At 39.7% G+C, this 17,492-nt stretch overlaps 1 protein-coding gene across 12 annotated transcripts in view; it reads right to left on the bottom strand.

Moving 5' to 3' along the window:
• The window catches only part of AFDN (afadin, adherens junction formation factor), a 723,489-nt gene that overhangs the window by 97,871 nt on the left and 608,126 nt on the right, over positions 1 to 17,492 (bottom strand). For 10 of the 12 annotated variants that reach the window (XM_083176399.1, XM_083176410.1, XM_083176408.1 and 7 more), the window contains one exon: positions 12,336 to 12,470. In XM_083176399.1, coding sequence (XP_083032525.1) covers positions 12,336 to 12,470 — 135 coding nt within the window. The remainder of the gene's footprint in view (positions 1 to 12,335; positions 12,471 to 17,492) is intronic. The other 2 variants (XM_083176400.1, XM_083176406.1) reach the window with 1 other exon arrangement.

Here is a 17,492-nt window from a genome sequence, read left to right as displayed (position 1 = left end):
GCTGCTATCAAAATGATAGTAGGCCGAATGTATGAACGGTCAGCATCGCTGACCGTTCCGCACGAAGCCGGTTTTGGCTTCGCCAGCATCAGGCTGGCGAAGCCCTATCTAAACAGCAGGGACAGCGCTGTCCCTGCTGTCAGCTGTGGGCTGCGCTGGGGATCTCGCGTGAACAGCGAGATCCCGCGCATGCCCAGTGCGGCCGGCCGGGGGACAGGAGATAGCGCATCAGTATTAACTGATGCGCTATCTCCAGAAAGGGACATCGCCGGAGGGGGGAGTTAACGCTCCCCCGCTTCGGCAGACAAGATGTTAATACATCTTGTCGATGTCCCTTCCTGCTTCGCCTCGCTATTGAGGCGAGGCAGGAAGTATCATAGCGGCGCGATAAGCGCTGCTATGATACATCTGCCCCATTATTTCAAATAGCTGGGACCTGCAGTGCTCTGAATACAGCCAGGCTCTGCCACTGTCAGTGGCTATCACTTCTGCCTGGCGGCAGCTGTTCCCCATTTACCGCGAGCATGTATTCCCCTAGGCAATGAGCATGTAATCCCACATGGCAACGAGCATGGAACCCTTGGCAATGAGCATGTAGATAAGCAGCATTTATGTAGCATAATTTTTAATAGGCATTATGGTGTTTGGCATAATACATAATGGACATAATGGCGTGTAACGTGTAATGGACATTATGGTTTAAATGTTTAATGCGCGCCTTTGGTGGACAATGTCCCTGTTTATGAAGCGTATTGTGAATTTTGGCTTAATCTGTGTGACATTATGTGAATTCTGGCTCAATCCGTGTGGCATTATGTGAATTTTGTCTCAATCCGTGTGGCATTATGTGAATTTTGGCTCAATCCGTGTGGCATTATGGGAATTTTGGCTCAATCCATGTGGCACTATGTGAATTTTGGCTCAATCCGTATGGCATTTTATGAATTTGGCTCAATCCATGTGGCATTATGTGAATTTTGACACAATCCATGTGGTATTATGTGAATTTTGGCTGAATCCATTTGGCATTATGTGAATTTTGGCTCAATCCGTGTGTTATTATGTGAATTTTGGCTCATTCCATTTGGCATCATGTGTAAGGGGAAAGTATTATGGGTTCTAGTATTTAATACACGGAGAGTGCATGGAGAGCGAAATAAAACGCTCTCCATGCACGGAGAACTTTGTCATTGAATACTGCTAAATGAGTAGAGGAAAAGATATATGCGAATACTCGCATATATCCAGAGAGCGCCACACAATTGGATATAATCAAATTAAATTTATTATTAAATAATAACACACAATATAAAATTATACCAATGGTACAGACTCATAAAAATAAGTATAAAAAATATATATTATTATATTTCGCATACACTCCTATTGAAAAATAAAAATAAAACATTGTTTTGAGCAGATGATTGTCCTTTTATTTAATAGTTCATAGGAATTCTCCTCATGTGAAGAGTGGGAGTAATAATTTTTTTCTATATAATTTATAAGGTATGTAGACGGAGATTAAAAGGAAAAATACACTCTAATGAACTTTGTTGGCCGTAAGGACTCGAACCTGTGGATTGCATAGGCAGTGATTTTGCTGCTGAACTGGAGCTCTACTGAGCCATCTAGCCCTACCTACGTAACATATCAAATTTCATGTGCATTAGTCTTCCTTTGAAATGACTTTAGATACATTCTTTGTGTGTTTTTCCTTTATGTCTCCGTAGTATAATAGGATGCCATTCCTCAAATCTTAATTTTGTGTATTATTGCATTAGTATTATTAATGTATAAAAAATAAATTAATTGTTTTTATATTATTTTTTTATTCTCTCTTCTTTTTTTTGGTAAACATACATATAATGTTTATAACTGTTATGGATATTACATAATGTTTATACTGTACAATGAAGTGCAGAGGTATTGGGATTAATGTTTTACAACGATATATGGACACCCTGGAAAATTGTGTTACAGATAAGTAACAAGTGCTTCTGCTAAAACCTAACGCACTAAAGGCCCCCATACACTATGCGATTTTGGGACGATTTCATCCGATTTCGGCACTTTGTGCCGATAATCGGATGAAATCGGCCCAAAATCGTAGGTATGTGACATTTGATCCGATCCGATGCGCGGTCCCGTGCGCATCGGACCGGATCAGGGAGGTCGGACGGTCTGTACATACGATCACGTCCGACCTCCCTGTATGCATATGCCTGCCACCTGACAGGCATATGCATACAGACACTGGGGGAGTAGTGGGGGCGGCCAGCGGTGGTGGGGGCGGCCAGCGGCAGCGGTGGTGGGGGCGGGCAGCGGCAGTGGGGACGGGCGGCGTTTGCGGTGAGCGCAGTGTACTTACACATAGCAGCAGCTGCGGGGACGGGACGCGCAGTGGCGGCTATTATATTTTTAAAATACTTGTCAAATGACCGGCCGCTCTCTGATTGGCCGGAGAGCTCTCAGCCAATCAGAGAGCGGCCGGTCATTTGACAAGTATTTTAAAAATATAATAGCCGCCACTGCGCGTCCCGTCCCCGCCGCTGCTATGTGTAAGTACACTGCGCTCACCGCAAACGCCGCCCCCCGCTGTCCGCCCCCCCCCCACCGCCGCCCGCCACCACTACCGCCGCTGGCCGCCCCCACCACCGCTGCCTGTCCCCACTACTGCTCACCGCCCTGCAGCTCCCCGGGGTTTTTTTTACATGGGATAAATCGCAGTACACCCAGTGTAAAGTTTTGTATGTGCCTGTCTCCTGTGGATACCCTTTTTTCCCCAACGTCATGAACGATGCCCAGTATCCCATATGGATGTAAGAGAAAAGAAGAAATATAGGAAAGACAATAATAAATTTTAGCCAATAAATATTCACTTTTAAGACATCTTTTCTCCTTTTTATTCATACCCCCGGTACCACACTTGGGGCGGGGGGTGATTGTTGGAATAGGTGTTCATTTGGATTATTACTAAAGAAAATGTTAAGAGCTTTCTTTTGTGCAGCTATTTTAAGAAGATTTGGCCTCTTTTTAATGGTGATAATACTTTAACTCGTCACTGGTGGTCCCCTAAAAGATACTTTGGTGTGCACTACGAGAAATGTACGTTATGTATGTTATGCCCCTCCTATCTCCCCCCCCATGTGTTTCCTGCTTGATGCTGCACTGTTACCGCAAAAAATTCCAAGTATGCGCAAGTATACTTGGCCAATAAAGCTGATTCTGATTATACATGATTAATATATGTAAGTAAAGAGAATATGGTGACAGGGTAACCCTAAAGAAACTTCTACATGTGTTTTCTTCACATGTACAGTACATATGTGAGTTCAATATGACATTCCTTTGAGGGGATCTAGATCTTATATATGTCTAGTGTTCATGTGTAACCGAAATACTGCCATCTGCTGGCAGCGAGTGAAACTTCTCTTTCTCACATACAGAAACACAGAGGCAATCACACTTACAAAAACACAGAGGCAATCACAAGGTAGCAGACTAGCATTCAAAGCTTTTGCTTTAAGTGGGCTTAGCTAGTATGGTGATTTGTCTTTCTACTTACACATGGTGAACTTTAAAGATATGTTTATGTGCACAAGAAGGAGACTGCCCTAGGGCGGTCAGAGGGCGCTGTTAATGGGATGTGAGTCAAGTGGAGCTGCTACTTAGAGGGACTGAGTAGGTCCCTAAAATATGCGAATCAAAGGAAAAGAGAGAAGTAGCGCTTACCAATGAGGAATAATCAATGTAAAAAACATTTAATACACATATAAAAAATTACATAAACATAATAGACAATAGGAATAAAAATATAATATAAAAACTCTCATTGGCCCTCTCTATGTGCCACTGTGCAGGAAATATTGATAGGATCCGTCCTATTTGTGCCGTTTTAATAAGAGTCCCAATTGGAACGATGCAGTTCTTTGAACAGAGATACAATTTAAGCTTTCCACTGGATTCAAATGAGCGTAATAGGAGATGGGTATAATTACCACTGACTGTCCCTTAGGAGTCTTGTATCCATGTAGGATTGCTGAACAAGCTGTGATCTCCGTGAAGGGGGTGGGTGAAGTCTTCTCCGCTTGAGAATCACAATATCTTGTGGAGAGCAAAGTGGATGGTCTCGGTGTGCAACTTTCTCCAAAAGTGGGGAGATGAAAGACGGCTGGTTGGATCCAAAACTGACACGGTGTGGCGATGACAGTGAGGGGCCTTGAGAGCAAGCAGCTTCCAACGCGTTTCACTGCCTCTAGGGGCAGCTTTTTGAAGGATATGCTGCTGTTGGTCCTTTAGGGGTATTTATACCTGTGTTTGATTATCAAACATGGTGCACCTGTGTGCTAAGGAACATCTCATTGGTTTTTATATATATCATTTCGAATTATAATAGCAATAGAAGGCAACAGAAGAAAAAAATAACATTTAAAATATATTTTCACATAAATATACTAAGAGATTAGCTTTCAGTAGAAAATAAACATAAATTGTGAGGACGCGCTATTGGACAAAGGTCAGGTGTCCAGGTTTTCATTTCCTCAAACACCTAAGGCTTGTCATAGTAACGGGTCATGTGTTGAGGGTTTAGCCTATAATAGGTGTGGGACGGGACTCATTACAACAAGGGACGCTGACGCGATGGCAGCGTGCGTTCCAAGCCTCTTTAGGAAGTGTACTTCCGGTTTTTTTTTTGTGTAGTCTGGTTGCCTAGCAACCAGGCTTGCGTTCCAAACCTCATATTGGGGGCAAACACTCAGTAAATAGCGGAGAGAAATTGGAGTGTATACGTATCAAATGCGCATTTCTTATTGATGCGCAATTACTATATCAAAGAGCTTCATTAGCATATCAACATTTTGGTCAAAGAACACGTGAATCGCTTATTTATTGTTTGAAGCGCGCAGTCACGTGACTTTAACAATGCAGTACAAATTAATCTTATTTCAAACACAGAGGAGGAGATATTTTTACTTAAAGAGGAGTACAGAATTATATTTTATTTACAAGAAATGTATAATAAGAATATCTGTATAATTATTTGGTTTTGTCCATTGATAAACTACACATAGTAGCGGGTAATTCTGCCATCTAGTGGACATTCCTAATTATATCTTCATTGTCAAACACATCTGTCTTATCATTGGACAAAAGCAAATATAAAGCATAATAAAACAATGATAGAATATCATGTATATATTAGAAGAGATGGTGAATATTTTTAGATGACAGATAGATTAATAAATGAGTAATCCGGGGTCATAATAACACCCAAGAATCAATGTGTCAAAACAATGTTTCAAAAGTGCACACATTATTTCGTGCCCCCATGTACGTACATATATTTATACATTCTATATTTATTGTTTAAGGATTTCTAGGATAATATACATTTTTGGTCACAATTGGGTAGTTGATCCCCATTGCATGGTGTTCTAGTCACTATATTAAATAGGATAAATTAATGTATAATCCAAAAATAAGAGACTTCAGCAAGGGCAAAAAAAAACAGGAAAAGGTGGAGTTGGACAGAAGCAAGTGGAATAGAATGATGACAAATGTATATAACAATAGGTGTGTAGCAACATTTATCAGTGGATTTGTATCTATCAGATCCAATTTTTCATTTGATGACATTCAAATCACACTATTCAACTCTACAGCTTCGTTTAAACCATTGGGGTGGATACAGTTCATCTGATACATCCAGTAGACTTCTCTCCTACACAATTTTTTGAACTGATCTCCACCTCTAATGGTCTTAGCAATATGTTCGACCCCTATCACTTTTAAGTTTCTGGGGTTGCTGGAATGTCTTTCGAAAAATTTTTGGATACACTATGCGTTGTAACTTTGTTAATGATATTTCTACGGTGCTCCAAAAACCGCTGTTTAAGGGGGCGAGTGGTACGTCCAACATATTTTAGGCCGCAATCACATATGAGCACATAGATTACATAACTTGTGTTACAGTTTATAAAACGGTCTATCTTCATATGTGGATCCATCATCTACAATGATCTGTGGTGTCTTTCTGTCTACATGTTGACAGGTAAGACAGCGATTAGACCCACATTGGAAGAAGCCTTTAGGTTTGGTTGGTAACCAGGAAATTGGTTTCCCATCTGTGCAGGTAGCAATGGGTTTTAAAAAACTGGGAGCTAATACATTTTTTAGGGATGTGTTTTTCCGAAATATAAAAACAGGTTGATCTGGAATCAGATTACAGAGTACATTATCACCCTTAAGAATATTATAATTCTTTTTTTATTATATTGCAAATTTTGGGGCAATAGTCATTATATTTGGAGATAAAAGCTATCTCTCTTATTATCACAAGGTTCTTTTTTGTTTTTTTTGGTTACAGATGATATATTGGTCAGGAGGTCTTTTCTTTCGATCGAATAATGCTTTGTTTATGATATTTTCTGGGTAATTATTTTGTTCAAATGCTTCTACTAGGATATGTGTTTGTCTTTGATAAATGGCATCGTCTGAGCAGTTTCTTTTTAGACGGAGTAGTTGACCTTTTGGAATGTTCTTTTTCCATATAGGAAGATGTGAACTGTGATAATTGAGGTAGTTGTTGGTACTAACCTCTTTAAAATAAGTGCTGGTAACAATCCTATCATCTTGGATCTCAAGAGTGAGATCCAAATAATTGATTTTTTGCGTACCATAGGTATGAGTAAATTTTAGATTAAATTGATTGTTGTTTAGATACTCTAATAATTTGCAGAAACGTGATCCCCATCCCAAATAATAAAAAGATAATCAATGTAACGGCCATATAGGACCAGATACGCGCCAAAGGGACCACCCCATATTAGGGTGTCCTCCGCCTCCCCCATAAAGAGGTTGGCGTAGCTTGGCGCGAATCTGGTCCCCATGGCCGCCCATTCACCTGTAAATAAAAAGTGTCCAAGAATAAAAAATAATTGTGCTGTAAAATATATAAAATGGATTGTGTCAAAAACAGTCTATGGTCGTCCCCCAGGTCTCCATCTCTTATAAGTTTATTGTTTATCGCTTGTACTCCCAAAAGTTGGGGAATGTTTGTATACAAACTTTGCACGTCTAATGTAAGGAAAGCATAAGATGTTTTCCAGATTACAGTTTGAATTAATTGTAAGAAATGTCCGGAGTCTTTGATGTGAGACCCGAGGGAAGGAACACGAGGCTGTAAAAAAGAATCAATATAAAATGAAAGATTAGAGGAGAGTGAGTTGATACCTGAAATAATAGGGCGCCCAGGGGGTGAGGTGAGTGACTTCTGAATTTTGGGCAAATGATAATAAATGGGTGTGAGGGGGTGTTCATTATAAAGAAAATGAAATTCTTACTTTGAGATGATACCATTGTTTTTGGCCTCATCCAATAAAAGAAAATGCTCAGACTGATATTGTAATGATGGGTCCTTAGTCAAGGTTACATAAAAGTTTGTGTCATTAAGCTGTCTTTTTGCTTCTGATATATCATCAGTTTTATCCTGAATAACCAGGCCTCCCCCTTTATCTGCCTCCTTGATGACAATGGAGGTGTCCTTCATAAGATTTTTTAATGCTCTTTTCTCCCATTTATTTAGATTAGTGTGTTTTCTTGGGTGTTCATTAATCTGTTTACAAAGATCTTTAAAATCTTTTAGGGTGGTCTTGTAGAAACTTTCCACACTACTTCCTTTAGTTTTAATCGGAAAAAATTCCGATTTCATTTTGAAGTTTTTCTTTATATCAAAAAATTTTTGGGGCACGAAATAATGTGTGCACTTTTGAAACATTGTTTTGACACATTGATTCTTGAGTGTTATTATGACTCCGGATTACTCATTTATTAATCTATCTGTCATCTAAAAATATTCACCATCTCTTCTAATATATATATGATATTCTATCATTGTTTTATTATGCTTTATATTTGCTTTTGTCCAATGATAAGACAGATGTGTTTGACAATGAAGATATAATTAGGAATGTCCACTAGATGGCAGAATTACCCGCTACTATGTGTAGTTTATCAATGGACAAAACCAAATAATTATACAGATATTCTTATTATACATTTCTCGTAAATAAAATATAATTCTGTACTCCTCTTTAAGTAAAAATATCTCCTCCTCTGTGTTTGAAATAAGATTAATTTGTACTGCATTGTTAAAGTCACGTGACTGCGCGCTTCAAACAATAAATAAGCGCTTCACGTGTTCTTTGACCAAAATGTTGATATGCTAATGAAGCTCTTTGATATAGTAATTGCGCATCAATAAGAAATGCGCATTTGATACGTATCACTCCAATTTCTCTCCGCTATTTACTGAGTGTTTGCCCCCAATATGAGGTTTGGAACGCAAGCCTGGTTGCTAGGCAACCAGACTACACGGAAAAAACGGAAGTACACTTCCGAAAGAGGCTTGGAACGCACGCTGCCATCGCGTCAGCCTCCCTTGTTGTAATGAGTCCCGTCCCACACCTATTATAGGCTAAACCCTCAACACATGACCCGTTACTATGACAAGCCTTAGGTCTTTGAGGAAATGAAAACCTGGACACCTGACCTTTGTCCAATAGCGCGTCCTCACAATTTATGTTTATTTTCTGCTGAAAGCTAATCTCTTAGTATATTTATGTGAAAATATATCTTAAATGTTATTTTTTTATTCTGTTGCCTTCTATTGCTCTTTATAATTAGAAATGATATATATAAAAACCAATGAGATGTTTCTTAGCACACAGGTGCACCATGTTTGATAATCAAACACAGGTATAAATACCCCTAAAGGACCAACAGCAGCATATCCTTGAAAAAGCTGCCCCTAGAGGCAGTGAAACGCGTTGGAAGCTGCTTGCTCTCAAGGCCCCTCACTGTCATCGCCACACCGTGTCAGTTTTGGATCCAACCAGCCGTCTTTCATCTCCCCACTTTTGGAGAAAGTTGCACACCGAGACTATCCACTTTGCTCTCCACAATATATTGTGATTCTCAAGCGGAGAAGACTTCACCCACCCCCTTCACGGAGATCACAGCTTGTTCAGCAATCCTACATGGATACAAGACTCCTAAGGGACAGTCAGTGGTAATTATACCCATCTCCTATTACGCTCATTTGAATCCAGTGGAAAGCTTAAATTGTATCTCTGTTCAAAGAACTGCATCGTTCCAATTGGGACTCTTATTAAAACGGCACAAATAGGACGGATCCTATCAATATTTCCTGCACAGTGGCACATAGAGGGGGCCAATGAGAGTTTTTATATTATATTTTTATTCCTATTGTCTATTATGTTTATGTAATTTTTTATATGTGTATTAAATGTTTTTTACATTGATTATTCCTCATTGGTAAGCGCTACTTCTCTCTTTTCCTTTGATGTTTATGTGCACACCTTGCTCCTATCTCTGTGAGTGAGGGTATGACATCTGTGTTTTCACTTTATATGGAAATGTTGGAGTGATATCAGGAATACTAGTAGTACGTTTACTTATAAGGCGCCACAAAGTGTCCGCAGCGCCGTACATAGCAAACAAAAAAACAAATTACAAGGTAACGTACTACACTATTATTGTCTTTCTTCTTTTTATACGAGTGTCCCTATGAAGAAGAGTTGAAACTCCAAACTTCTGGTAGAAAGCAACTATTGGAGAACCTTTATTCAATACATTAAGAACTTACTTGTGCGCTATTTTTCACTTTTTTTGTATATTTTTTTATTCTACTGTATGTACAGTATGCTTGATTTGATGGTCTTCAAACACAGTTGGCCTGCTCTGGTATTGTTGGGCCTTGGGATAGTTTTCTATTTATTTCTTCTTTACAGCTGGTTTAAGTTTTATTTGGTTAGAGATGTTAATTATTATACATATCCTAGTGGTCCTCATGTATCTGCATTTTTATTTTACCCTTCTAGATCTACTTATACTGTTGTACTAATTTATTCCTCCTAGACCTTATAATGAACTTACTCAAAGCATGTATAATTAAAGACATGATTTGAAACATGACCATACTCTCAATTATTTTTCTACTACTTACTTTCACCTAATAAACCCCTGGAACTTTTAAAGAGTCCATAAAGCTAAATGCTCTTTGGACTATTGGCTATCTAACTGTACCAAGTAAGAACACAATAACAAGCAACACATATCTCTTGCTGGCTAGAATAAAAAGTCACATGCTCAGCAGAGTGAGATCTGGATTTTTCTGATACCTTTAAGGCATACTGGGTAAGCCTCGAATTATGCATTGGCTAAGAGAGATAAAGACATAAATACATTTCTTTTTAACAAAAAGTATATATTCATGAGTTCCTTCAAAAGAAGTTGCAAACCCCTCAAAACTAAATCAACTATCTTCCACCAAGTGCTGCCAAAAGTAGTTTTTACCTTCAAATCTTTAAGCGCTTAAATTTACACTAGGAAGAGGGATATAATAAATGAAAATGAATTCAGTTATGCATTCATATTGTACCACTACAATCCACTGTAATGGTAGAGCACATGAGAAAGCTATATTATTTATTATACTACTGAAAATAACTGTGGATTTTTAATATAGGGGGTTTTCTACACAAAATCAACACAGGGTTACAAACTGATCATTTAGGATTGAAATGCATTTGGCATATTAATTTATGTATTTGGTGTGAAGACCACGTCATAATCTTAGGCTGATCTGTACATTGTTTTTGAAGTTGCATGCATTTAAAGCTACAATTTTTAACAAAAATAATTGCTAATTTATCTGCCTTTGCAGCTCACCTTATTGAGCTACAGAGTTGGACCAAGTCTTAATTTTAAAACTTTTTTTATGGGCTATAAGATGAATACAGCAGTATGTTTAAATTAGAAGGAAAAAAAATGAAAAAGCAAGATTCAGATTTTATCAAAAAGCTATATGCTGTACAGTATACTGTTAATTAACCCACAATGTTTTATTTTAGGTACATGATGGGATCATCGGCTAAAACGATATTTCACAATGGATTTATTGTTAAAATTGTTCACATATTTTGAGAAAGCTTACAAAAGAGCAGCACCATTATTACAAAATATTTTGGTTGGCGGATACTACTTGTTGGGTTGGAACTGGCAAAAGCTTAATTTGATTTTAGTATTTACATTTTTAGTAATGGAGTACATTCGACCTGTTGGAGTTAATGGATTCGCCTTACACAGAACATCTTCCATATTAATTCATAAAATACAAATGGGAGAATTGTGTATTGAGCTCTGGGAATCATCCTATATGACAAATGAGAAGGTCTCTGAAAAATCTAAATCTGAAACCTGGGGTGAAATTTATTAGGATGAAAGATTCAGAAAGTGAGATATTTGGTAAGAAATCTCCAGGTTTTTGAAAGCGGCAATCATTTACACTGCAAAACCATACTGGTTTTGCAGTGTAAATGATTGGCACTTTAAAAAAAACCTGGAGATTTCTTACCAAATCTCTCACTTTCTGAATTTTTCATCCTATTACATTTTATCCATGAAGCCTTCTGCCAGTTCCAACCAATACTTCTAAGCCTAAGAATTGCGCTTTTTTATTTTAGACCCACTTACAGTACTAAACCAAATTTAATTTAAATTGGAAATTTTAAGGTAAATAGAGGTTTCACAGCAATTTTCTCTTTTAAAAAAACTAGTGATCTTATGAGGAATGGCCCGTTATTGGAATGTGAAAAGTGCAATACACTGTAAGAGAATATTTAAATTTTTTTTGAACATAATTCAACTTTTAAATGTTTCTATTCCACTGAACAAAATAGAACCTCAACCAACAAATATTCTTTGAAATGGTGATTAATAGATGTATGTGATACTTATCATCCTGACAGTAAAACCATAAGACGGAACTTTAACATACTTAGTACATCCAGTGTTTGCTAAATCCATCAGTAAAAAAAAAAAAGATCAAAGTTGCCATACAAAAAACAAATTCTCCTACAAGCAAAACTTTGTCACTTTTCAAAACCTTTAAAGAAGGTCATCATGTATAGAGATCAGGCACTTTCAATTATTTTAATTTCATAACCATACTTCGTATTTATGTCTGCAGAGTCTGTAAAGTTATCATGGTCCAACTATTCTCTTCACTTAATTATTTCCCTCCTCCCAATCCAAAAACTCCTTATTAATGTCTATGCCTAATATGATTATACTGGAAAAAAACCCAGTTTTGGGAAATAGATTAAGGGACAAAGTGAAAAACAATTGTACATACAATTTATATTAATCAAATATTGGAGCAGTGTGATTTCATATGTTCAGCAAAATTCACAGTGAATACAGTTTTACATCACAGCTGTTACATTTTGTTGCAAATATTGCACTTTACAAACCTTTTCCTCTGCTTCTCGTTTCGTCCGCTCCTCCTCTTGATGGCGGTAATCTTCCTCTTGTCTCATGCGATCGTCAGCTTCTCGTTTTCGAATCTCTTCCAGTTGTTGCTGCCGCCTCCTCTCCTCATCCTGTAACTAAGAAAATGATTCCTTGTTTAGCTGTTTTTTTTTTACTGACTTCAAGTCAAAAATAATAGATGTCACAGACTGTTATAGGTATCAGATTAGCATACCATAGCATAGGGGTTCAGTAGCACGTGCGTCTCGTGCACAAAGAGGGGTATGGGCGCAAGTGCGCCTCATTCACAATAAAGGAGGCATTTGCCAGTGCTCAATGTTACATACTGGCAAATGCCTCCTTTTCAAATCCGCACTATCCACTCCAGCCCGAAGCGTGGCGATCGCTGTGAGCCCCGCGAGGAGACTGGTTACATGTCCTCCCGACCTGTTCATAACGCCACTATCCATGTCGGTGTGGAGATAATTTTATAAAGTGTGTCGAGCGCAGCAAGCCACCAAGCTCGAAGCGTGGCGAGAGGATGCGTATTACTTGACGTTTATTTTGCGTACACTTGCCATGCTTCAGGCTCGGTGGCTTACTGCACTCGCCTCAATTTATAAAATCAACTACACACCAACGTGGATAGTGGGGGTATGAACAGGTCGGGAGGACGAGTAACGCATCCGCTCGCCATGCTTCGGGCTGGCATGGATAGTGGGGGTGTTTAAAGAAAACTTTCACACCTGGCATATCATACATCTGAAACAGTAATGACAACATATATTAACTAGGCAACTGGATTTTAGTGAACAATAAAGAAACAAACCAATGAACAATGTTCAATAGCAGGAAAGAAGTCCAAGAAACTCTTAAAACAGTCATTCTTCACTTTCTGCATTCCTTTCAAATGCAGCTGATATTGACGCAGCTGCGTCAACATTTGTGTCAGATGGTTTGTCGGCCGTTGGGACCAGAGTTAGCGCGTGTAAAATGTACAGGGAAGCATTCTCTGCACCAAGGGTTTTGCACCAAATAAAGTCCTGCAGATAGGAGTCAAGGTATTGATGCGCAGTGCCTATATGTCTCTTGTTCCTCCACTTGCATGAGCCCTAGAGCCTTTCAATATTTTGGGTATGAACCCCAGTGTCTGGGACCCCGAAATTGTAGTGGTGGTTGATGAGCACAACCCCGCCTGCTCAAGTTGTGTGTTGTACGCGTGCCAACAGTCTGAGTATATGGTGGTACCTGGTTCAATATGCGTCTGGATGGCGGACATCAGGGTGCTGGTCTCACGACTGGCCACTGGTGTTATAAAACATTCACCTGTCTCAAGGGATATGCCGCCAGAGAGCCACTGCTGAGGCAGGATGCGTCCAACATGATTTTTGCGCTGGACAAATAGACTTTCATCCGCCTCAACAATTTTTCAAGGTTCGCCAATATGACGTTGGGGCTGCGGCATCAAATTGAAGGTACACGCCTCCCGCATAAGGTTGTTATAAATCAGAGTGGTTTTGTTGGAAATCATGAGGTGGCGCTCACAAAATGTAATGCTTGTCAGCTCCTCCGCCGAAGGAAATATGGGTCAGAAATGTCAGGTGACATCCGCGAAACCATTGTGCCGCCCGAAGACTGACCTTCTTGCAACAGCTTCTTATGTGCAGCACCACATATGCTCCTTTACATTAAGCATCATAGGATGCCTGTTGACACAGGTCAACAAGTGGTGGCGTTGTGAAAACTCCATCGACTCCTCCTCCGTCTGCGGCAGGTTAAAGACGGTTAAGGCTTCAGCAGCCATAACTGACACAGTGGCAGGTATTCAATGCTGTGGGCGAGTGGTGACAGCGAGCAGAGCTTCCTGCTCGCTGTCACCACTCACCAATATTCAACGCAGCCCCCTCATATGCCAATTTCCCCTCGCTCCATTTTTTGAGCGAGGGGAAATCGGCGTATGCGGATCCTGAACCAGCGAGACTCGCAGCTAAATACAGCGAGTTTCCTGCATTAGCCGCGGGTCTCGCTGTTTTGGGGAATTCTCGCTGTCCTGTGATGGCAAGGATTTCCCCGGAACGTTGAATAGAGCGAGCGGCCGGCACGGGGGTTAAACAGAGAGGATCGCTGGTTTTCTGCAATCCTCGCTGTTTAACCCCCTCGCTGCGGCATTGAATACATCCCAATGTAATAAGTGGTGAAAGAATGCTGACTGAGCGTGCTAACTGCGTAACACTGACTGACTACGCTAACTATGTAAGCTCCAGCTAGCCGTAAACGTACTGACTATGCTGGCTGCGGGACGCTGATTCTGACAGGGACGCGGACTACGCTAACTATGCTGGCCGCGGGAACATGCTGATTCTGACAGGGATGCTATGCTGACTACGTAACTGCCACCATGAAATTACACAAGTACCAAAATAAATACCACAGTTAGGTGTAATATATTTTGGTCAAAAATATATTTTACTTATTAAAAGAGACGGAAGGGAGATTTTTAAGCTTTATCTAAGCTATATAGCTTTATAAGCTATATCGAAATTCCCCAGTGTTGATGACGCATTTCCGCTTCCAGGTTTAAAGGTTTCTATACTCTTCTATAAAGTGGCATGCGGCCTGCGCAGCGTGATTAGGTCACAGGTCACGCTGAACAGGCCATAGCACTACACCTCCAGCGTTGAAACCCGCTCGCCACTGGGCCTCCCCCCCCGCCTCCTCGCTGAAACCGCCTGCTTCCCTCGCTCCCCAAAAGTAAGTGTGTGGCCATGGCACCTGCTTGCTGCCAGGCCACCCATGTCATACCCGCCGCCTGTCTCCGCACGCTGCCACCTGCCCCCTCCCCAAAAGTCAGTCAGTGTGGGGGGGCATAGGGGCAATTTTCTTTTAGGCATGCCAATCCCGGGATTTAGCATTTTTCAATCCCGAATCATGTGATTGAAAAAATGCCCCGGGATTGGCATCCCTAGCCTGTATGCTGTGGAGCAGAATTTTTAAAATCAGTGAACAAGGCCCAGTGTGGATAAATATATTGCAGCAGTGTGCGGGAGATAAAAATAAGTGGTGTGAATTTCAATCTATAATAAGTCTCCATATTTGGAGTTTAAATAAATACCTGTTAATAAACCCCCAAGTCCAAGCTGCCCTTAAGCACTGACAGAAATGGGGAAAACAGGAACTGCAGCTGCCTGGCTGGAGAAGTATGCACAATCACAGGCAGGCAACAGTACACAGGTTAAAGACAGTAATACACAAGGCATATACATTGCAAGTATTGGAAGCTATAAAAGGTACCGAACACTTGAGAGAGATAATCACTGATATACAAGCTGACATCACCTCTATGAGACAAATTATCAGATGTGAAAGGGCAAATCAAGAAGGCCGAGAGCCATGTCTCGAAAATGGAGGATGAAAATGATCTTTTAGCTACAAAAATGTATAATCTGTCAGACCAAGTGCGTGATATGAAATACACACTTCAGACATCGATGGGAGGAAAAATATGAACAATGTGAGATTTGTTGGACTACCAGAGCACGGAGAAAGAACAGAACCCATTAAATTTGTGGAAAAATGGATAAAAGAGAAATCTGGAAGAGTCCTTTCCAAATTTCTTTGCTATTGGAAGAGCCCATAGAGTTCCATTAAATCCCCTACCTCTAGGAGCTCCCCCACGGACAATGATTATAAAGTTATTAAACTTCCAGGATCGAGATACAGTACTTCAATTGGCCCAATTAAAGGGCCCTTTGGAACCTAATGGAGAAACGTTTTCCCAGATTTTGCTATTCAAGTAGGAGAAATTGCTATATTGAGGAGTGCATGGAGACTTTTGCTGGGGTCTTATTTTGAAATATTTATCTGGACATATCTATTACAAACACCTGCAGAGAGTCCATCCATTATACACCTGTTTTGTGGGACTGTTCTGACCAACAAATACATAATCTCCATAACAACTAAACAATATACTGAGGTCCTTAATAAAGCCCAAGGAATTCAACACCTGGAGCCATTTCATCTATAATGATGGACTTGTGATATTAGAGTGTCATATCGGGTCATTAGTGTGTGGTTCAATATATGTCATTTATTTGTTGATGGCTCTTTTTAGCAGCCTTTTTTATTGATTTTTTTCTAAATGTGAATAAAAATTAACTGAGCATTTTTGAACATAAGCGCTCTCTTTGTTCTGTTGTATTGTTTCATAGTGTTCCAGTAAACTAAATTGGGAGCTGCTCTACTAATACTCAGCAATATCTATGGAAAATTGATCATGAATCACATGATTATCCCGAGTAAATGATAAGTGTTTAAACAACTTTATCATTTGATTCATGATACAATTTCAATATTCTAAGATTTGCGCCTTATTTTTTATGATAATATTGTATTGAAATTTATAAAAGGTATTCAGAAGTATTAGCTCCCATGCTATTGGAGACATTTAATGCTAGCTTTCAAGATAACACTCATTCCCAGATCAATGTTAGAAGAAAAAAATATTATTCTACAAATAGCAGAAAAAAACCCCATGTAATTAGACTCCTACAGAGCCATCTCTTGAATATCCACCGAAGCCAAGATTATGGTTAAAGTAAGACCGGCTTTATGCTGAGGAAATCTACTTCAATAAGCCTGCGTTAATTACAGTATATACCAGGGGTTCCCAATCTTTTTTGATTAACGGCACCCTAGAGAATCAGAATTTTTTTCACGGCACCCCTAGGTCCAAAAAAAATTAATTAGATTGGGTTTATATGCGATTCTTAGGGTTAGTTATGTGGTAAAGGGCAGGATTTGCTTCTGTTTGTACACATTCTATGATTGGCAGCCACCAGCACTGGTTTTGCTCATAAATAATTAACCATTAATAATTTGAGTTGGTCCTGGACCACCAACCCGCGGCACCCCTGCATGTGTCACGAGGCACCCCAGGGAGCCGCGGCACACAGTTTGGGAACCACTGGTATATACCCATCTACAGATTTCTTATAATGACGATCCATGACCAGTGATAATGCCACTCGATCCGGTGAAAGCATTCAATGTTGTTGAGTGGCATTTTCTATTGGGAGGCAATTAGGTCATTTGGGATAGGATCTACATTCATCAAATGGGTTCAAATACTACAGTATATGCAGCCCCAAGTGCCACAT

This window comes from Crinia signifera, chromosome 3 (genome assembly GCF_055691185.1).
Source record: "Crinia signifera chromosome 3, ASM5569118v1, whole genome shotgun sequence".
Lineage (NCBI taxonomy): Eukaryota > Metazoa > Chordata > Amphibia > Anura > Myobatrachidae > Crinia > Crinia signifera.
Note: the sequence above shows the minus strand (reverse complement) of the source record. Positions and strands in the feature narration are given on the sequence as shown.